This window comes from Pogona vitticeps, chromosome 1, assembly GCF_051106095.1.
Source record: "Pogona vitticeps strain Pit_001003342236 chromosome 1, PviZW2.1, whole genome shotgun sequence".
Lineage (NCBI taxonomy): Eukaryota > Metazoa > Chordata > Lepidosauria > Squamata > Agamidae > Pogona > Pogona vitticeps.
Genome location: NC_135783.1, coordinates 37,857,306 through 37,879,864, shown reverse-complemented (window position 1 = coordinate 37,879,864; position 22,559 = coordinate 37,857,306). Strand labels below are relative to the sequence as shown.

Genomic DNA, 22,559 nt, shown 5'->3' with positions numbered 1-22,559 from the left:
AGGTGAGGGCAGGGCTGTTTGCTACACTGTCTTTAGAATGTGGTTAATCTGTTTTGCCCAGCCTGGCTCATCAAAGCAGCTAAACCAGTAACAACAGAATGGGCCACAGCAATAATTAATGGGTCTCTCTAGAAGGGCATGGTACCCCCTGCCCTCAAGGAGATACTCTTAAGGCCCATTAGAAAGAAATCAAATCTGGCAGCGGACGAAATTGGGAATCCTAGACCTGTTGCCAATGTTTCTTTCATGAGTAAAGTGGTCGAGAGGGTGGTGGCCAATCAGCTCCAGGTCCTCCTGGAGGAAACTGATGCCCTTGATCCATTCCAGTCGGGCTTCAGGCTGAGACATGGTATGGAAACAGCATTGTTCGCCTTGCAGGATGACCTCCTGAGGGAGGCCGACAGGGGCAATATGTCCTTGTTGGTCCTCCTTGATACCTCAATGGCCTTTGATACCGTCAACCATGGTATCCTCCTGCGGCGGCTCTCTGAGTTGGGAATCGGTGGTCTCACTTTGGTGTGGCTCTGTTCCTTCTTGGAGAACTGTCAGCTTGAGAGTTCAGCTTGGTGAGACGACTTCTACCCCATAGATCCTCAATTGCAGGGTTCCGCAGGGGTTGATAATCTCGCCAATGCTATTTAAGATCTGTATGAGGCTGCTGGGTGAGGTCATCCGGAGCTGTGGAGCTCGGTGTCATCAGTACGCTGATGATGCCCAGCTCTACCTCTCCTTTTCTCCAACTGCAGTGGATGCTGTTCCGTCCCTTGAAAGCTGCTCGGGGACCATTCTGGGATGGATGGTGGCAAATGCACTGAGGTTGAATATGGACAAGATGGAAATCTTGCAAGTGAGCAACCCTGGCATCAGTGGGTTGGGAAACTCCCTCTCCTTTGGGGGTGGGATGATTCTTCCCATGAAGAGTAAGGTTCGCAGCTTGGGCATCTGCCTGGACCCGGATCTCACCATGGAAACCCAGGTGGCATCTGTGGTCTGGGCAGCCCTTTTCCATCTTCAGAGGATTGCCCAGCTGCATCCCTATTTAGATGTGTGGCACTCACAACGCTGATTCATGCCCTCGTAATCTCAAGAATAGACTACTGCATTTGGGATACCCACTATGTGGGGATACCCTTGAGGCTGATGCGGAGACTTCAACTGGTCCAGAATTCAGTGGGCAAATTAATAACTGGGGTGAAGAAATTCCAGCACATCTCCCCCACTCTGGCTGCCTTTCATTGGTTACCAGTTCGTTTCCACATCGACTTGTTATGATAACATTCAAAGCCCTAAACAAAGTCCTATAGTCCCATGCAGGTATGGGGAGCCTCTGCTCTATAGGCCAGATGCAGCTCACAGGAGCAGGTCCCCCAATGAGCATTCAAATATCTTCTGATGTTGGCTGAAACCCTGTTGGTATTCATAGAATATTTGCATAATGTGATATGGGTAATTGAGAGGATGCTGTGGTACATCTCCATTGTGCAACCTGGTGCATGGCTAAGGGCTGCTTTGAGTACCTCACCAGTTAGCCACAATTAGCTGCAGGAAGTTACACAAAACCTGTATAGAAACTGCAAAGTTCCACTATGGAAACCTGCTGTGCCTTGTCTACAAGAAGCTGTTGTACAGGGCCTTATTCCTGACTAGACATACATTGAATTGACCTGTGCTTTCTATGTTTAGTGAGAACATTTCTGACCAGATAAATATCCAGTCCCGATGGCCCTATTCCTGCCTGTTTAACCTTTTAGGGTCCTTATAGCAATGGTGGCAGTCTCTCTGTCTATATACCTAATCATGACTTAGATCCCAATCAGAGAGCAAAGGATATTTAGATCTTTTGAGAGAAAGTAGTGCCTCAGAGCTGTGTGGTTATTTGCCTCCGGAAGGATATCAGTTTTGAACAGAAACAGCTATGGAAGCTCAGATTAAGTTACACACGTCTTTAAAATCGATTCAAACATGCTTATTTGGAAAGCTTTTGCTTCATTTGCATGCTTCTTTAATCTGAGCCCAGTATTTGAACAGAAGGTTGGAATGAATTGACAGCAGCTGACGTGCAAGAGAGTAGCAGCATATGGTAGGAGAACATGCCATAAAGCCAAGGGGTAAGAAACAAAGGATGGCTCATCCTATGTTCTTGTTCCACTAGGCCCAGCAAAGACTCCCCCAGACTCAGTGAGTGAATTGTATGTCTCTTCACATAGAACTAAAGGATGAGAAATAGCACTATACACTGGTTTGACTTCCTTTGATTAAGAGATCACTATGGAGTTATTAACTGGCAATTGGAAATATTTACCAGGTCAAATATGTAAATACTGTATATGTAGGCCAGGCAAGGTAACTCTGGTGCTCCAGATGTTTTGGACCTATCAGTCCCAGTAGTCCCAGTTAGTATAAGTAATAACTGGGTATTATTATTATATATATATATTTATTATTTTATTTATTTTATATTTATTTGATTTATATCCCGCTCATCTGGTAAATCTATACCATATTATGGGAGATGCAGTACAAAAACATCCACAGGTGACAGGTAGTGCAGGTGAAAAAGACAAGCCAGTCATGGTTGCTCGCTTGGTCACCTCTGGAGTGTAGACTTTGGATCTTCAGAGAGAAGGCACTGTGGAAAGGTAGCGTCCCACAAATTCTTAGCCTGTGCCGTGCTTTGAAGAAAACCACACTTTGAAGGTCAAACCCATTCCTGCACACACACACCTTTTTTTCTTATAAAAACAGTACTCAGCGTGCTCTTGTACTCTCGTTGCTAACAAAATCAAAATAAATAAAATTTCATTCTGTGGAGAGAGCAGTGGTGCTGAAGGCTCGTCAGAACATGGCAGAATTGAACCAGATTTTTCCAAGAGAGCAGGAGACTTTCTGAGCCATTTTTTTTCATTAAAAAATATCTAATTTGAGCATGGGGGTACTGAAGGCCTGAGTAGTGTAGAGCAGTGGTCCCCAACCTTGGGCCTCCAGATGTTCTTGGACTTCAACTCCCAGAAATCCTGACCAGCAGAGGTGGTGGTGAAGGCTTCTGGGAGTTGCTGTCCAAGAACATCTGGAGGTTCAAGGTTGGGGACCACTGGTGTAGAGCCATATGCAGTTCCCTCCACTCTAAGGGGTATAATTTGGTATGGTGGTTGTTTTATATCTGTGGGTCCTTTTTCAGAGCTGACAGTGACTGGATGTTGCACCCTAGGAAGACCTGCCTCCCTGGACTGGGGGAGCAGCAATGACCCCAAATGGTCAAAAGTACCACCTGCAGGCGTCTGAGAGCATGATTTTACATTTTCATGCCTCAACATTAAGAGTAGAGAGGCACAGGAGAATCGGAATAAGGCAAATAGGAATACAGGGCAGCCCTTTTGGTAGGCTGGGGTTGGTACAAGTCCCTAAACCCTGGGGTTCCTGCTCTACACTGACATTTCCTGCCACCCCTCTCTGCCACTTCCAACTCATCATCCTTGGCCATTATCAGAGACCTCGGAAACCTCATCCCAGTGTATGATTTCTTTTCCTATTTTCTTTGAGGGTGGGTAAGTAGCATGAATGCTTTTATGTGTGGTTGATGTATATATTTTTGATACGTGATGTTTTATTACTGTAAGCCACCTTGATTTCAGGTTGGGGGGTGGAAAGGGCAGGGTGTAATTTTCCAACAACAGCTACAACTAATACTAGTAGTAAATGCATTAATATTTTTCTTTGAGGATAGTTTGCACATTTGGCATCATCATCAAGCAAGAATGCTTAAGTGATGAAAAGTCCACTGATGTATATGAATGTGTGAAGCAGCTCTAACAGAACAGAGTGTTTTGAAATTAACATTATATCACATTCTTGGCTACCGAGTGTCTGTGAAAAGCCAATCCTTGAGAGCTGCTTGTTGCCTAGTGTTCTTAAGTTAGTCCTGAGCAACAGCCAAGATTCTGTCACAGAAGCAGAGGAGGGGTAGGGGCCACTTGGGTCAGGAGAAATAATAGAAGGCAGAGCCCCTGAAACTGGGGCCAGGCCTCATGGTCACCATTGAGATGGAGCACATCAACCAGGAGTCCTTCGGGTCTGAGGTCCTAAACTGTATACTCAGAGAAAAGCACATACCTCCTTTGCATACGTGTCCATACATTTTCATTACTGGCCTAATGTTTCACACTATCTCCCTCATGCAAAACTCAGAGAATGCAAAATGTTGCATTTCTAATAGATGTATGCATGCAGTATTTGTGTTTTTAGATAATTTCCAGTAATTCTGAGGCACAAGGAGTACAGAGGATGATGTTCACGTGGAACAGTTTAGTCCATTTTGGATACAAAGCCCTAGTTAAGTTCCATATTTTGTTTCCTTGGACCAATTGTGGGTACCTGTCATTTTAGCCTGGCTGAGCCATCTGCAGGCATCCTTGGTCAGGGGCAGGTCAGGTACTGTAAATATGCCTACTCTAGTATGAGGTGCTGGATAGAGTCTGTTCACAGATATTCACATGCATCTATTCAGTCTCTCTCTTCTCTTTTGCTCTTAAATTCTACCCTCGGTTCCTTCTTCCCCTCTGTCCCCCAGCATCTTCCTTGCTCCTTCAGTCTCCCTCTCCTGACCTCTTTCTGTTGTCTTAACCTGCTCCTTCTGTCCACCTTAACCACCTTTTCCCTTCCTGTACCTGTCCTATGGTATCTTACCTGCCCCATCTCTCACATTCCATCACCTCCACCTGTACCCAGGGTTAGGGTTAGGGTTAGAGTTAGGGTCAGGCAATCAGTAGGAACACTAACAATCTGCTGGGTGGCTCTAAGCAACAGGACCAATGCCCTTTTCCCTAAAGAAAAGCACTGAGCAGTGAGCTTCATTGCTCACATGGACCCACCAGCAGATAGACTGTACACACAAAGAAATCAGTGGTGCCTGCAGTGGTTGGTGGTGTGATAGACATAGCAGATGATGGATGGAGTCAAAAGCAGAATTAGGTAGTAATATACATGCCAACCACCATCACACCACACCACCCGGAAAGGCATACAAGATTCATTCATGAATAGAGGCAAGCAGGTATTAACTCAGACACTGCCTCATCTCCAGCACAATTATTCATTTCATAACTCAGCGAGGAGCAGAAAAATTCACCTTGTCCCAATATTAGATATGATCTTATTAGCTGCTGGTTATGCTTCCCTCTGTGACTTATTTCAAAGCTGGACAGCTGGTTTATCCACTGGCATTCATCCTCTCATTTTCTTTCCTTCTCTCTCCCTTCTACTTCACACACACACAGAGTATGATCAAGAATGTGGAAGTTCAGCGGGAGGGGAAAACATGGGTGGGACCCTGGCTTCTCTCAAGGACGTAGGCAGGTGGGAGTGGACTGGCTGGAGGTAGTTTGAGGTGGACAGTGGCGCCGAAGCTACCACCATGAATTTGACTCAAATCCAGGAGGCAATGGAAGACAGGAGGGCATGGCGTGCTCTGGTCCATGGGGTCATGAAGAGTCGGACATGACTTAACGACTAAACAACAACAAAGTTTGAGGTGGGGCCATGGCCCACTTGCATCAATGGACCAGCTTCCACTAAGATGGATATAAACAAACACAACCTTCTTAACTTGGTTGGAGGAAGATACGGCATCCTATTGGCATATACCCAAAGCCTAGCTCATATATACCATTTCTTGATTCAAGATTATACTGTGAGAGTGACAGAGGAATCAGCGGTGTGTTTCTCTGAGCCTAGGCCCTCCCTGTCAGCATCAGCATTGGCTCAGGGTTCATCTCAGCAGCTTCCAAATGTGGAAGTTTCAAATCCAAAATCACAACATTGTGTTTCAAATTACGTTGTTCTGCTTCATCAAGAAAATCCTTGGGGCATCTGGGTTTTTCCCCAGCAGGTGTTTGGATGAGTCAAGAGTTCCTTTGTGAGCTGATGCAGAAAATGCACAGCCTGGCATTAAATATTCCCTTTTTTACAAGAGGGAGGAAAAAGCCGGATTTGACTGACGACAGTCAATTAGAGCCTCTTGCTGGAAAAAAATGTCTATTAACTTAGGCAGTGACATTTCCTTTTTATCAAAAGCTTGTGTTTCCAAGACACAGCAACAGAGACTAAGAAGGCAGTAATCTAGGAACAAAGAAATTGGGTTTTATGTAATACTGTTCCTCTGCATTTAGCAAAATTGCTTCCACCTTATGGTCAAATAATAGTATTTAGCCTCACCTCATCTAAAAACATTGCTATAAAATTAAAGAATCTGGTCCAGGTCTAAAATGAGAGACCTGATTCAGGTCTTTGGTGCCACTATTTCCATAAATGTCTATTTATTCATGTGTACTTTTTAATGGGGCCACATCATCATAGTCAGTTGATCATGTTGCAAAGATGCACAACTGGTGGCCTTGGGAGGTCTGATAAGGTGGGACTTTACTCACCATTCCCCACTGGTGAAATGACCAGCTGGATTGTGGGTTGAGGGAAGCTCAAAATATTGCAGTCTTTCCTCTAATTGTAGTAGCAATCCTACCTCCCACCCCAATAAACTCTTCCTTCCTTCCTTCCTTCCTTCCTTCCTTCCTTCCTTCCTTCCTTCCTTCCTTCCTTCCTTCCTTCCTTCCTTCCTTCCTTCCTTCCTTTTTACACCAACTTTTTCCTTAAGAAGGAACCAAGGCACTGTACAACATTAAAAGACAATATTAAAAGTGGTTGTTGTGGGTTTTTCGGGCTCTTTGGCCATGTGGTTGTGAAAGCCTTCGCGAATACACAATATTAAAAGCTTTAAAAAGTTTACAAATACTTAAAAGGATCAAAGAGATGCCACACTAAGAGACAATAAATGAAGCAAAACCAAAAATATGTTCAAAGCAGTAAACTCCCAACCATCCATTTAAAAAAACCCACTCAGGCAGCCAGTCACTCAGGAACAGCTTGCCTGAAGATAAAAGTCTTTGCCTGCTTGTGGAAGAACAGCAAAGATGGAGCCAGCCTGGCTTCCAGAGGGAGGGAGTTCCAGAGTCTAGGAGCAGCAACAGAGAAGGCCGTCTCCCATGTCCTCTTCAAATGCACCTGTGAGGGTGGTGGGACTGAGAGAAAGGCCTCTCTTGGTGATCTTAACACCCAGGTAGGCTCATAAAAGATGTGGTTCTTGAGAAAACTTGGACCCAAGCCATTTATGACTTTATAGGTTAAAACCAACACTTTGAATTGTGCCCGGAAATGGATTGGCAGCCAGCGGAGCTGCTGTAACAGTGGGGTTATGTGATCCCTTTGACCAGCCCCAGTTAGCAATCTGGCAGTCATGTTTTGGACCCACTGAAATTTCCAAACACTTACCAAAGGCAAACCCTCATAGAGCACATTATGGTAATCCTGTTGTGATACAACGAAGGCATGTGTCATTGTGGCCAGATCAGACCTGGAGATCCCTAAAGAAAGACAGAAGCTTCCGATTGCAACACCCGACTCCAGTGGTATGGAGGTAAGGGGATACAGAAAGAATGTACTGTATACACATTTGTGCAGCCCTTTCACTTGCTGGAACCAGATGCAGCCCTCAAAGCTCCAAAGTTGCACAATGTGTTGTATCTGGCAGATAATGTGGTTGTGTACATTCTGCTCCAGCTGTCCATCATCTCAGAAGGCTTTTCTATATAGTCATCCATGTTCAACAGCAAGGTCTAGGCAAACTCAGTGGGTCTGGGAAGTCAATTTCTGAACCCTCTCAATCCTTCCATGGCCTGCATCTCCCAGCATATGATACAGAAATTGAGCAACAATTAGGAAATGGGTGCTGGAAAAACATTTTCTGGTTTGCACAAAGAGCATTTTCTTGGCAAAACAAAGAATGCAAGGAATTCCTGGAAGATGGGAGCATGATTCTAATCTAAAACAAAATGCATCCCTCTTGCACCTCACTTGACCAGGAATATGTGAGGAGACAGGGGCTCTATGGGCCGTGTTCTAAAGGGATGTCCATATAGTTCTACCACACAGTCTGAAATCCTGTTAGCATAATTTAAGCCCGCATAAGGCTAAAGGCATCAGTGGTGATTTTTCAGAAACTATATGCATATGACTTCTGTCCCACAGCTCCCATGTAATCCCTTTCATCATGTGGAAGCCATGGGGGCTGCAGGACAGGAGGAGAAAGTCTTTAATTATAAAAAATCATAGCTGCCAGTAAAATCATTCTAGTGGCAGAGATTTTCAGTAAGATTTCCCTCTTCCAGCTGACAGATCCCATGACTGCCCAAAATGAATGGGATTACACAGGAACTTCGGGACAGAAGTCAATTTCGGGGGGGGGGGGATGGTATTGCTGATGACATCACCACCCCTATACATCATTAAGTTACACTAACAGGATTTCAACCAAGGGGAGACATATTATGTCAGTACTTCAATATTTTAACTGGTTCCCAGGCTCAGTTCAAAGTGCTGGTTTTGACCTTTAGGCACTTAACGTCTTGCAACTTTGGTAATGGTTGGCTTACCTCATGTGTACCTACCTGGATTGGACCTTTTCAAAACTTTTATCTGAAACATTTCCGCCAAGTGGGGTACCAGTTGAAAGGCCTTTTCAGTCATGGGCCCAAAATGATCCCAGCAAGACCAGTCTAAGCTATTCTGCTGTCTGAGGCAAAGAACAAAACGGCATACCCCATGCCCAATATTTAGCTCAGTTCTAGGTATACAATGTGTCCTCCAACATGCTTGAGAACATAAGGCTAGTTTAGGAAACACAAAGTAGGTAGTCTTGCACATAAATCTGGTACCTCTCCACCCCCTCTGTCTCTCCGTGGGTTTATTGCACTTAAAAGCTGTGCAATGCTTTTTAGCCCAAACAGTTTGTGACCTTCTTCAGGCACTACACAAGAAAACAAGGAGGAACAAGACACTGAGCTAATATTATAGTAGGTTAGGGAGTCTCAAACTCAATTTACCTAGAGGCCGCTAGAGGCAGAGTCTGGCTGAGGCTGGGCCGCATCAGATTTTCTGCCAAGCAGAGCAAGAGCACAAGGAAGCCGCCCAGGAGTTTCCTTAGCCCGGCTGGGGCTCCAAGGAGGAGGGGTGTGCGAGCCCTCTTCCCTGGAAGAGGCGGTGGTGGCAGCAGCTGCTATTGGCGGCTTTGAGGCGCTCTTCGAAGACAGGCCGGGAGTGAGCTCCTCTCTCAGGCATCGCTCGGTGGCAGCTCAGGCGCTTGGGGGAAAGGGCCAGCAGTGCACCTCGCTCGCCGGCTCTCTCCCAAGACAGTGCCTCTTGCATCCTCCATCCGGAACTGCAGCCTGCCAGGTAGGGGCCACAAACTATTATCCGGCCGGCCGCAAATGGCCCCTGGGCCGCATGTCTGAGACCCCTGTAGTAGGTGCATTTGAATCTTCTATGTCAGTGGTCCCCAACCTTTTTGGAACCGCGGACCGGATGGGGGGTACGGGCTCTGGGGGGCACCCCCGCACTCATGGGGCAGCATGTTGCACTTGCAAAGGGGCGTGTCGCACTTGCGGAGGGGCGTGTGAGCATGACATGCCCCTCCGGAAGCACAAGACGCTCCTCCACAAGCGCAACACGCCCACCGTACATGCATGCAGGGGGGCAGAGCTCCGTGTCTGCAGCCCAGTTCCAGGAAGCCCACGGACCGGCACCAGGCCACGGACCGGGGTTTGGGGACCACTTTTACCTTTTTTTTACACTACATTATAGACAACACAGTGCAGTCATGTCATTCTGAGCAGATCTATGAAGCTCTGGATACGTCTTCTATCAAAGATCTGAACACAACCATCTAAAACTTTCATGCGTATTATTTGCAATGACAGCATGCATAAAGCATATTGATCACACTTAACTGACAAATGATGCCATTTTATATGGTAACTGCCAATAATTTGTAATGCGTAATAAATATCTCTTTTGGTCTGTTTCACAGTTCCATTAAACCACTGATGAGATAATGGGAGGAAGACGTCATATTTATGAATGTTATTTTGCCATGGCTATTGTGTAGCCATTAAGATTGGCTTGGACCTTTTTTTTTATCCCCTACTCTCTGGTTTGATATATTTTGGTCTGGCTTACTGCATTGCATTGCCATATTTTTCACCTGTTTGTATCCTGAGACCATCACGGAGCATCATTAGAGGGAGAGATGCAAACAGGATAACTAAGGAAATCAATACATTGAGATAGCTATAAACCATTTTTTGAAAAACAGTACAATCTGAAGATTCTTACATAACCACACAACACCTACTGGCAGACTTTCAACCAACAAAATTTGATTGAAGGGACTTTCAGTGCCAAACATTAACAAAGCTTTCTGTTGTCTTGCTTCATCTACATGCAATTTATATTTAACCTTAAAAGTTTAGGCAGCCTTTTTCACCCTTTAGACATTTTTGGACCACCACCCTCATCATCCCCAGCCACAACAGCTAATAGGTAGACCTGATGGGATTTGTAGTTTAAAAAACCTGTGAGACAGCATCAAAGTAGCTTTACCAGCAGGATTTGGTCTATTGAGGTATTTCACCTTCACCTTATTTGTGTTTCACCCATTCCATCTTCCTGAAGGCTTCTGAATCAAATCAAGAGAATCACACTGACAAGTGTGTCGAAAAGCTTGCCACTGACAGCTGGCAGATGCAAAATATTTCACGTCCCCAGCTCTTGTCATCAATAATTTATTGTATTTTTAATGAATTATAGTGATTAGTCATACAGTGGGTGATTAGACAAAAGGCCATGAATGAGCCACAGTCCATCTGCTGACAGAAAGGAAGCACCCCACCACCACATTGTGGCCAATCTGTGGGGCTGACCTGACCATCAGAAACCATTACTAGTCCTTGCCCCTCAATTTAGGAAAGGTAAAAATGTCCTCTTAGCTGTTCGGTGTCCGAGGTCCATGAATTGTACCACCTAGGAGTCAAATTAGGTATGAAGAGTAATGTCCAGGTATTTCCAGGCATTAGCCCAACTTTTCCAGTGACCAGTCACAGAACAAAACAGGCTGGAATGTGCAAAGACAGAACGGAGGGAAAATGAATGCTAGGATAAACCAATGCCTTTTATCACTTCAGGGAGCACTGATTCTAAATATGAGCTGGTGTGTCATCTAGTTTGATCCTATGTTTTCACATTGGGAGCCTCTGATCTGCACGGACTTCCACATGAAAAACATGCCCCCTGTTAAGGCTCATCATTCTAGAGGAGGCTGGCTCTGGGGATGCGGACATCTATTGCTGAATGCTTTATTTTCCCATTAGCTATGGACACATCTGTTGGGAATAATGCTGATTTCACATGCTGATTTCTGCAAATGAAGGAACGGTGCACGACACAAGAGATGGTGAGGTTATTTGGTATTCTCAGAGATAAAAAAATGAAAGCAGTGTTTTCCCCTCCGAGATTTACTGTAGGATGGGGCTTTCACATGAGGCCACTTTCATTTGAAAACTGAAACGGCAGAGAAAACGTGTGAGCAGATTGTACCACCTCAGACAATGCATGCTTGAACAGACCACGAGTCATTATGTCTCAGCGATTTTGGCACAGTGGTGTTCTTTGGGGACATCACCGGCGACGTACACTCAGCTCCGTTTCTCAGAATCACAGAAGTATACTCTCGAAAGGGAACTAGAAGGCCACCTATTTCATCCCCTACTGATTCAGGAAAGCAACATCTAAAAATTTCCTGACAGATGACTATCCAGTTTCTGCTTCAAAAACTACAAGGATGTGAATCCATCCATTTCCGAGGCAATTTTTTGTTTTAACAATGGGCAGTTGTTGCCTTGGATGAAAAGCCCCAACAACCCTCAGACAATGACTATTTGTTCTGCCTCTACATCTGTTATTTGAGAACACTGCATATGATAAAATCCAGTGCTTCATAAGCATGTTATTTGCATGTACTGTACAAGATGACTTTCCTGTCCTTTCTCTGATGCAGCCCTTAAAGAGTTCTGAAAGGTCTCCAAAGCCGCAACTCTCCAAAGCAGAGAGGTTATCCCAGTGTGGTGAAGAGGATAGAGTGACAGACTAGAACTCTGGAGAACAGGGTTCAAATCCCCGATCAGTCATAGAAACTCATTGACAGAGTGGAACTGTTAAAACTACTATTTAAATATCTCACTTACCTTGAAGGCCCTATTAGGGTTGCTATAAGTCAATTCCAACTTGAGGACACATAACATGCACAGATGGCTATGAATTAGTAGCAATCTGTCAAGACTGCTTATGGTAAGGTAGAATATTTTTATTATCCAAGAAATCCATTCAGGATAAAACCTAAACTTGTATACAAGTACTTAGAGCTGACTTCAATACATGCAAACACACTGAAGGCCAACATGGACACACCCTCGAGACTAGCCAAGAGATGAAGGAGAACAAAGAACCATTTTCTTTAAGAACTGGGAAGTAATCTAGAAGGAAGTGGCTTAAGGACAACAATTTATAAGAAGTCACTTAGAGAAAACAAAGGATGCCCAGTCCCACCCACCTATCAGATTGTCTCTTCACTCCCTGTCAGCACCCCACCCCCAAAATACAACATTGCTGAACTTATTTTAATACAAGGTTTAGGCAGAAGTCATTTAGTCGTGTGCGACTCTTCTTCCATGGCCAGGCCCTCCTGCCTCCCGGAGTTGGGTCAAATTCATGTTGGTAGCTTCGATGACACTGTCCAACCATCTCGTCCTCTGTTGTCCCCTTCTCCTCTTGCCATCACACTTTCCCAACATTAGGGTCTTTTCCAGGGAGTCTTCTCTTCTCATGAGATGGCCAAAGTATTGGAGCGTCAGCTTCAGGATCTGTCCTTCCAGTGAGCACTTAGGGTTGATTTCCTTCAGAATTGATAGTTTTGTTCTCCTTGCAGTCCTGGGGACTCTCAAGAGTCTCCTCCAGCACCGCAATTCAAAAGCATCAATTCTTCGACGGTCAACCTTCTTTATGGTCCAGCTCTCACAAACAAACAAAAACGGGGCAAATTAAATACAACCCATACCTGTAAAATCAAAGTCATATTCAACAGATGCTTGGGAGGAAACAAAAGAGAAATCTCTGTTCATTTATAATTTCAAAAAATGTTTTGCACGGGCATTCATATGCCTATGCGTCTGTATTCTGCATTTCAACTGGGCCTACAGTGCCATCTTGTGGAAAGATGCTACAGTTGCTTCCCTTACTCACGATGTGAATTTAAAAAGATCCCATCTAGTCAGGTCCAACATTTTAAATGTTTCTATGTTCATACTCCATGGTCCATGGGGTCACGAAGAGTCGGACACGACTAAATGACTAAACAACAACAATGTTCATACTATGTTTCATACTATGAAAGACCTGAACTGGATTTCTTAAAATAAAAAAAAGTATGCTTCATATCTCAGGCAACTGCAGAACCTCAGTGCCAACATTCACATATGCATACCTGTGCTACCGTTTCTGAACTGGCACTTAGGGAAAAGCCAAATGGGCAAAGAGATGTAAGCAAAGACAGGATGTCCTACACCAGCCGTTTTCAATATTCATTCATTCATTCATTCATTTTCTACCCTGCTCATCCAGAGGCAAGTCACTACTCTGGGCAGCTTACAACAAAATGCAAACACACAATATGAAACAAAGCAAAAAATAAAGACCTCACCCCATTAACTCATCCATAAGACAAGCAAACAGACAATCACCAACCCCAAGGTGGTGGTAACAACATACATTAAACAATATAATGCTCAGGTAATCAGAAAAAGATTAGATTAAATATAATCTGGAATAGTGATATTATCTATTGCCCCGTGCGGGCTATGAGAATCTAGAGGTTACAAGCCAAAAAAGGAACTTTTCCAAGCTTTTGGTTATTGTGATTTTTTCGGGTTTGTTGTGTAAGAAGCCTCAGAAATCAAGTTTTGAAAATGTGTGGGAAACTTACCTAAGAAGAAGAAGAAGAAGAATGTTTGAGCAGACATTGGCCTCCAACTCATGGAGAGCACCAAGATGGCAGTTGAGGCACCACTAGAATGCATATCTTCATTCTAGGGAGATATATCTACACAGTTCTACAGTATTCTCAGTGGTTCCCAACCTTGAGATCCCAGATGTTCTTGCAGCTCCCAGGAGACTTCACCAATAGCTGTGCTGACCAAGGTTTCTGTGAGCTGCAATCCAAGAACACCTGCGTTACCCAAGGTTGGGCAGCACAGTTCTAGATGGGCGACAGATGTTTTGTTTCAAATATTGCAATTTTTGCATTAATACACAATACTTCACCAGCAGTCAAATGAAAGAAGAAATCAGCTAGCATGTATTTCTGCAACCTTTATACTAATCACATGGGTTATTTAAGAGATATTTGCCATAAATGCGCACCTTCTAATCAGACTGTTTTGAAACCTCCATTATTCCGTTCATAAAACCTCCGCTAACAATTCACTACCAATTCTATTTGTACTAACAAAGGGATGTACTAAGGTTCTGCTGTTTGCTGCCTCCTGATAACAGATCTTAATAGGCCATTCCGTTGTGAGTGGATTCAGTTTTGACCATGTGAGCTTCTTCCAATTCCTGCCCTATAGATGGGGAGACTTTGGCTTTCATAACAAAGTCCTTATTTAACAAAACAGGGGGTTGTTCCAGCACAACCTCAAAGGGCTCATCAGTACTCATCAACCTAAACAGTCTCTGGTGACTTCTGACAAAGTCTCTCCTAGTAACAGTGGGGTCCACCAAATTGTTCCTTGTTGATCAGTTGGCGCAGGGGCAGACACTGGGCTGTGCACAGATTGCCACAGCATGGGCGACAATCCCAACCACCCTTGACCACACTCTCCTTTGACAGTGTGGATTCTCTGCTTGCTCCCCCTCGTTCCCAAAGCTGGCCATCCTCTCAGGACCCTTTCTTTTGCAACATGCCCCCACTTCCCTCTCTCTTTTCTCCTCTGTTTCAGTAGTTCCTTCTTTCTCCAAGAAGAGGGTTGTGGGGTCAGATTTCCTCTGCCTTTCCACCTCCTTTTTAGTCAGGGATGGGGACTCAAGTCACAGGACTCGCTGCCAAGTTGAACTTAACTCACATTGGTGACTTGACTCAGATTTAACTTGGGGTTTTTTTCCTGACTGACTTGGATTGAACTCAGGACACAGATCCCACCCACCCCTTCCCTTTTTCTCCCCAGGAGGAAAAGCTTGTTTTTAATAGGGACTCAGACTTGGGGCCTGCAACTTGGGACTTGGTACCAATGGCGTGGACTCAGGACTCAGACCCCAAAACTTGCCAACATCGCTCTCTTTATGTATCCCGAACTTTATTTTTTCTTGTTTAGGGTCACCCTCTCCGCTACCTTCTCTCTCCCTCCAGCACCTGCCCTTCTTTTCCCCATGCCCTCTCCTTTTATCTCCTCCTCCTTTCGTGAAAGGGGGGGTCGTTTCCACTCCCCCAAAAAGGAAATTTAACTCAAAGTGTACTGACATTTTTTTCCTTCTCAAATGTTATCATTAGCGCGTTCCATGCTGTCCCTAACGGGAATCAATCCATCCCACATTGGTCTAGAACAGGTTACTGTTCATTTGGAACAATTAGGATAATAGTTAGCTCAAAAATAAACTTCATGTACCATATACACCAGGCATGCTGCATGTCCCATGGGATTTATTCCCAGATACGTATCCACAGGAATTCAGCTGGGAATTCCTTTTTTTTTCCCCTCAAGCACGTGCTCCTTGGATTTGGAAGGGCTCCCGATTTCAGGTCACCGCTTTTCTCGAAATGGTGGAAAACACGTTCTTTTTAAAGAGGGGGAGGAGGAGGAGGAGGAGTACGGAGGAAGGGGGCACCTTCTCAAGCCACCCTCTTCGTCCAGACGAGCTCGGCCTCCCACCCCATCCCCACCCGAGAGTTCAAGCCGCTCTCGAGACAGATCTTTTTAGCCCCGGGCGGCGCTCAGAAGCCTTGGGAGTGACGCGGCGCGACGAATCGAGCTTCGAAACGGAGAGGGCTTAGAACGGAGCCGGGCCGAGTTCGATGACTCGGCGCTCGGCCTAGAAGGGCGGAAGGCTGCGTGCTCCGCTACCCGGCGAGTTCCGTCGCTGCTGCTGCTGCTGCTGCCGCCTTCCCATTGCCCGCCCACCTCCAGCAGTCCCCTCCGCGCTCAGCAGTCCTTGGGGGCGGCGGCGGCGGCGGCAGCGGCAGCGGCGTGGTCGTCATGGCCGAGCCTGCGGAGAAGCTGTACCGGGCCGAGTACGCCAAGAGCGGCCGGGCTTCGTGCAAGAAATGCGGGGACAACATCGCCAAGGACTCGCTCCGCCTGGCCATCATGGTGCAGGTACTGGCCGAGGGCGGCCCTGCCTTTGCCTTTCCCCTCTCCCTGCAAGCTGTGCAAGGGGGTTCAAGCCCAGCCCCGACGGGGGGGGGGGGCGCGCCACGTTTGCCTGCTGCGGCGGCCAGGCGCCTCTCTCTCTCTCTCTCTTGCCGGGCTGCAGGCGCTTCGCAGGAGCTGCTGCGCTGCTTTGTGCGGAACGCCCAGGCGGAGCCGCACGAATTGCCGCCCTCCAGACCGGAGCCCGCTCGGCCACGTGCCGCATGCAGGCCAGCGTTGCAGCTGCAGGATGTGTACGGGGGGGGCCGCCGCCCTCTTGTTCCTTGCACGGGCGGCTCCCTTTCTTAGGGGCCTTCTTACTTGGGAAGTCGCCTGGCAGACCGCCTCTGAACCGGACAGTGGCCACGAGGCGCAGATCCTGTAACCGTTTTAGCCGGGAGGAAGCCCCATTAAACATAACGATACTTACTTTTGCATAAACATATGTTGCATTGTCACTCAATTCCCCTCCCGGCCCCTCCCGCCCTCATTTTGGCTCAGTTACATTTGGTCATCGCCAAGAAGCTTTTCAGGCCTTCCTGTGCGGGGGGGGGGGCGGGCGGCCAGATGCTTTTTACTTCTGTGGTCGGTGGCCGTTCATCAAGCGACTCCCATCACTTTTAAGCGTTGGCTTAGGCATTCATCGACGATACAGTGCAATCATCTGCTTGGAAGTCTAGTCTTCTTAAACATAGTGGGGATTATTGCCCAGTGAAGCATGTATAGAATGGGAGCCTTAATGTAGTTCAAATTTTATGACAGAAAATTGTTTATGTACCCCACCTTTTTCTTTGAAAGGACCAAAGGCATCTTACTGTGTATGCTTAGGAGCAAGTCACTTTTAAGTTGTGTAGGCCTTAAGTCTAGGCTCCTGCCTCCAACTTGTTTTTTTTAATTTAGGCTTTTTAGCTTATGAGAGTGTCCTTCACACAGTGCAATAATGCATTTTGGAACTACATGGGAAATCTGAGGGTGTAGGTTTGAATTAAGTGTTTCTTGTCCTAGGTAAAGATTTCTTGTCAATTTCACCCAGGGATGGGAAGATCGTAGAAAAGTGTTCACAGTTTGGTTAACTATCAGTAAACCCAAAAATCCAGTTGAGTTTAAATCGGGTGGGGCAATTTTTTAATGCTGAATTGCATTTAAATTTAGTTAGGTGGCTGCAATAAAGTCTTAGAGAAAAGTAGAAAAAAATCATTTCCTCTGCCAGACTCACATTGCTTAGCATTCCTAGGACAGCCAAATCTACCATCAGGGCTAAGACCTGCTAAATGAAGTAATTAACAATTTGATAATCTCATTGCTGTGTTAGCAAACATTGTCGTATAACTATCCTCCCTTGATTATAGAGAGAGATATGCAGGACATTTATTCACATCCATATGTTCTCATTCCGGCTGTTGCATGCAAAGAGGTTGACTGGGAACCCTAATACAGTGGTGCCTCGTTTGACGATGTTAATTCATTCCAGTGAAATCGCTGTAGAGCGAAAACATTGTCAAACAAAACGAAAAAATCCTATTGAAACGCATTGAAAACCCGTTCAATGTGTTCCAATGGGCTGAATAACTCACGGCGGCCATTTTCAGTGCCTGTAAAGCGAGGAATCCGTCCTAGAAAACAGCGGGGGAGCCAGCCTTCCAGATATTGTTGAACTGCATATCCAAGCATTCCTCACTGTTAAGTATGGGGCTGGATTTGAGTTGCAAGCCAACAACATCTGAAGGGTCTCTTTTTGCTTAATCTTGGTTTTAAAAGTATACAGTAGCATCTCAGACCAGCCTAGTAACTGGAAAAGAGCTTTAGATGTTATGGTAGAGAACTATACTGTTCTTGCCGTAGAAATACAACATTACAGAAAGCCATGTATCCATGTTGGATATGGTTAAGTATGGTTGTGGAATGATGCTGTTTTACAGTTGTGTTCAAAATTATTCAACCCCCACTGAAATTGAATGTTTTGGCCATTTTGACATTGATTTTGATCATTCAGTCATCTTGCTTACATTTACATGAAAGAGGCACTTGTAGGTCAGAGAAATATAACCTTAAGTTTATAATGAAATAACCACAAATGTCTTTTCTGTGCTCACATCATTATTAGTTTTTATTCAACCCCCAAGTGACATTCAATCTTAGTACTTAGTACAACATCCTTTTACAATTATAACAGCTTTTAAACGTGAAGCATAGCTTGACACAAGTGTCTTGCAGCGATCTACGGGTATCTTCGCCCATTCTTCATGGGCAAAAGCCTCCAGTCAAATTCTTAGGCTTGCGCACTGCAACTGCTTTCTTTAAGTCCCACCAGAGGTTCTCAATCGGATTTAAGTCTGGTGACTGCGATGGCCACTCCAAAATGTTCCAGCCTTTCCTCTGCAACCATGCTCTAGTGGACTTGGAGGTATGCTTGGGATCATTGTCCTGTTGAAAGGTCCAACGTCTCCCAAGCCTCAGGTGTGTGACGGACTGCATCACATTTTCATCCAATATCTCCTGGTACTGAAGAGAATTCATGGTACCTTGTACATGCTGAAACTTCCCTGTACCTGCAGAAGCAAAACAGCCCCAAAGCATTATTGAGCGTCCGCCATGCTTCACAGTAGGCAAGGTGTTCTTTTTGTCATATGCCTTGTTCTTCCTCCTCCAAACATAGCGTTGATCCATGGGCCCAAACAGTTCTAATTTTGTTTCATCAGTCCACAGAACACTATCCCACAACTTTTGTGGTTTGCCCACATGACTTTTGGCATACTGCAGTTGACTCTTCTTATTCTTGGGAGACAGCAAGGGGGTGCGCCTGGGGGTTCTGGCATGGAGACCTTCATTACGCAGTGTGCGCCTTATTGTCTGAGCTGAAACTTCTATACCCACATCTGACAAATCTTTTTTCAGTTCCTCAGCAGTCACACGGGGACTTTTCACCACTCTACGCTTTAGGTAGCGCACAGCAGTCGAAGTCAGCATCTTCTTTCTTCCACGACCAGGTAGCATTTCAACAGTGCCCTTTGCCTTGAATTTGTGAATGATGCTTCCTATGGTGTCTCTTGGTATGTTTAACTTCTTTGCAATCTTCTTATAGCCATTGCCCTTCCTGTGAAGACAAATCACCTCTTCTCTTGTCTTCCTGGACCATTCTCTTGACTTCACCATGTTTGTAACCACACCAGTAAATGTCTAGAAGGAGCTGAGTATCACAGTCATTTTAAAGCTGCCTAATTGGTGCTTATTATGCTTGATTGGTGCTCGGTGACATCCACAGGTGTTTTCAATACCTGATCGAAAACACCTGAATGAACCTCTCTTCTTCAGAGTGGTAGTCTTTAAGGGGTTGAATAATTGTGGCAATGAAGAAACCACAAAAGAAACATTTACTACTGTATTACATAAACAATTGATGTTATTTTAGTTGCATTTGGTTCTTTAAAACGTCCTTGTAGGATTTCATTCTGAATACAATTCCAAATGTACACTATAGTCCCTAAACCCCTTTACAGCATTGGGGGTTGAATAATTTTGAACACAACTGTAGGCCTCGTCTTCTTACTGCAATAGCCCTATATACTGTATGTTATATCAGAAAACAGTGGCTTACCAGTTAAGCTTTAAGTCAGAAATACAACAAGGGTTTGCACTGGGATTGTACCATCTTTCTTTAAAAAATAAATAAATGTGGAGTTCTTTGTGTGGCCTTAGGTATGTCAACAGCTCTCAGAATAGTCTGATGCTAAGTGTGGCAACTACAACCAAGTAATAACTGACTGTCAAGTATTGACCAATTTCTGTAAATTGCATTTATCCTTTTTTTAGTTGTACTGTGTTGTGATCTGACACAAGAGTAAGTTTGAGGGTTCCCAGTGCCCCAGCCCTGTTGAAATGACGTTCACACACGCACATGCTCCTCTTTTCTGGACTTCAGCTCCCTGAAGTGTTCCCCAGGCAGAATTATGGGAGCACCAGCTGGCAGATCTACACTTACTGACACCTGCTCTTCACTCACCTGGACCAGGGCCTGTCTCCGAGGCTGCATGGCTGTATCAGGCCTTGTTTCCTGCAGTTAGTGTACAAAAAAAAGGAAGCTTCTGTAGTGTTTCCAAGAGACTCATAGTCTCACAGTCCATTAGGCTCTATACAGGTGCCTGGTTGCTTATGGAGGGCCTTTGAATTAGGCTCAGGACCACAAGTTGCTTAGCTCTGAGTTAAATCATAATGATAGTGCAATCAGATATGAAAGATATTTTAAAAAGGTAAAGGTTCCCCTTGACAATTTGTCCAGTCGTATCCAACTCTAGGCAGCGGTGCTTATCTCCGTTTCCAACCCATAGAGCTAGCGTTTGTCCGCAGACAGTCCTCCACGGTCACTTGGCCAGCATGACTAGACACAGAACGCCAGTTACCTTCCCACCGAGGTGGTACCTATTTATCTACAGTACTTGCATTTTTGCATTTTACATGCTTTTGAACCACTAGGTTGGTGGGGGCTGGGACAAGTGACGGGGGCTCACTTTGTCACGTGGATTCGATCTTACAACTGCAGGTCTTCTGACCTTGCAGTACAGAGGCTTCAGCGGTTTAACCCACAGCACCACCACGTCCCTTATGAGAAATATTACTTCATATGTAACAAAGTCTGATAAACTAGCAGAGAGTGGGCATTATACCTCTGGTGTTCTCTGCTCTTCTTTCTTTCTCTCATGTTCTTAAATATAATTCAATATTTATTGTCTATTTTCAGTTTCTTGTTAGATCTGAACAAGGAAACCTCAGATTACAGACCGATTTCTTTATTCAGATGTAGTGGGGGAATGGTTTAAGTAGGCACCATTACACCAGTTGTAACATTGGACCATACAGTGCAACATCTGAACTGGGCCAGGGAGATGCCATTGACGAGGAGGAGACAGATGAGTAAACTGACATTTGAATGCACATCTGTATCATATCTCTACCTTTGGTCTAAATGTTATAAGAGACATTTCGATGAAGTAATTATGAAAAGGGTATCTAAGATCACCTGGGTCCTGATGACTTTGTAAACTTGCATTTTTCAATTACTGTTTTTTGAATGAATGTCAGTTCTGAACCTCAATGATTTCAGCAATGTTAGAAACAGAAGGCAATATCTCTTTTTGTATGTGTATAAGATATGCTAATGAAACTGAATTAAATGAAAAGGCATTTTAAGGGATGTAATGTAATAAGGCATTTTCTAAAAGAAACAGACTCAGAAGGAAGTTGACAGTATGATCAAACGTCAAACAAAACATGGATTTATGATTTTTTTTAAAGTCCTGAAAAGAAGTGCAGCTGCAAGTTGTCAGATTGCTGTCATGTTCTGTTTTTGTATGAAAGTGGAATGAGTGATGATTGTGAGGAAGCAGATGGAAGTTACTGTATTTTTTGCTCCATAAGACGCACCAAATTTTTAGGAGAAGAAAACAGGAAAAAAAATAATTGTTTTCTTCTCCTAAAAATTGGTAAGCCTTATGGAGAGGTCCATCTTATGGAACACACCCTAGGACCCTTTGGAGGCTCACCCTGCCCCCCCGGGGTCAGAGGAGGCGAAATTGCCACCTTCTGGGACTCTTCTGAAGCTTCCCAAGCCTCAAAAGAGTCCCAGAAGGTGGCGATTTCGCCCCCTCTAGCCTGGCGGGGGGCAGGGTGAGCCTCCAAAGGGTCCTAGGGTGTGTACCAGTACCCTTTAGAGACTCACCCTGCCCCCCCGGGGGTCAGAGGGGGTGAAATTGCCAGCTTCTGGGACTCTTCTGAAGCTTCCCAAGCCTCAAAAGAGTCCCAGAAGCTGGCGATTTCGCCCGTGCTGGCCCCGTGCAGGGGTGGGGGGAGCATCGCAAGGGTCCTGGAAGGCTCACTCGGACCCTTGAGACGTTCCCCCCACCCCCCCATGGGGCCAGCGGGGGCAAAATCGGCTGCTTCTGGCAGTCTTCTGAAGCTTCCCAAGCTTCAAGAGTCCCAGAAGGTGGCGATTTCGCCCACGCTGGCCCCGTGCGGGGGTGGGGGGAGCATCGCAAGGGTCCGAGTGAGCCTTCCAGGACCCCTGCGACGCTCCCCCCACCTGGAACCTGGCTATTTCGCCCGTGCTGGCCCGGGGGTGGGGGTGGGGGAGCGTTGCAAGGGTCCTGGAAGGTTCACCCGGACCCTTGCGACACTCCCCCCCCACGGGGCCAGCGGGGACGAAATCGCTGCCTTCGCTCCATAAGATGC

The 22,559-nt window shown here is 45.4% G+C and overlaps 1 protein-coding gene across 1 annotated transcript in view; it reads left to right on the top strand.

The window, feature by feature from the left end:
- The first annotated feature begins 16,094 nt into the window (after positions 1–16,094).
- Positions 16,095–22,559, top strand: part of PARP1 (poly(ADP-ribose) polymerase 1) — a 53,565-nt gene continuing 47,100 nt past the window's right edge. Inside the window, exon 1 of the mRNA XM_020786545.3 lies at positions 16,095–16,304. Within this exon, the coding sequence (XP_020642204.3) occupies positions 16,185–16,304 (120 nt within the window). The 5' untranslated portion in view covers positions 16,095–16,184. The remainder of the gene's footprint in view (positions 16,305–22,559) is intronic.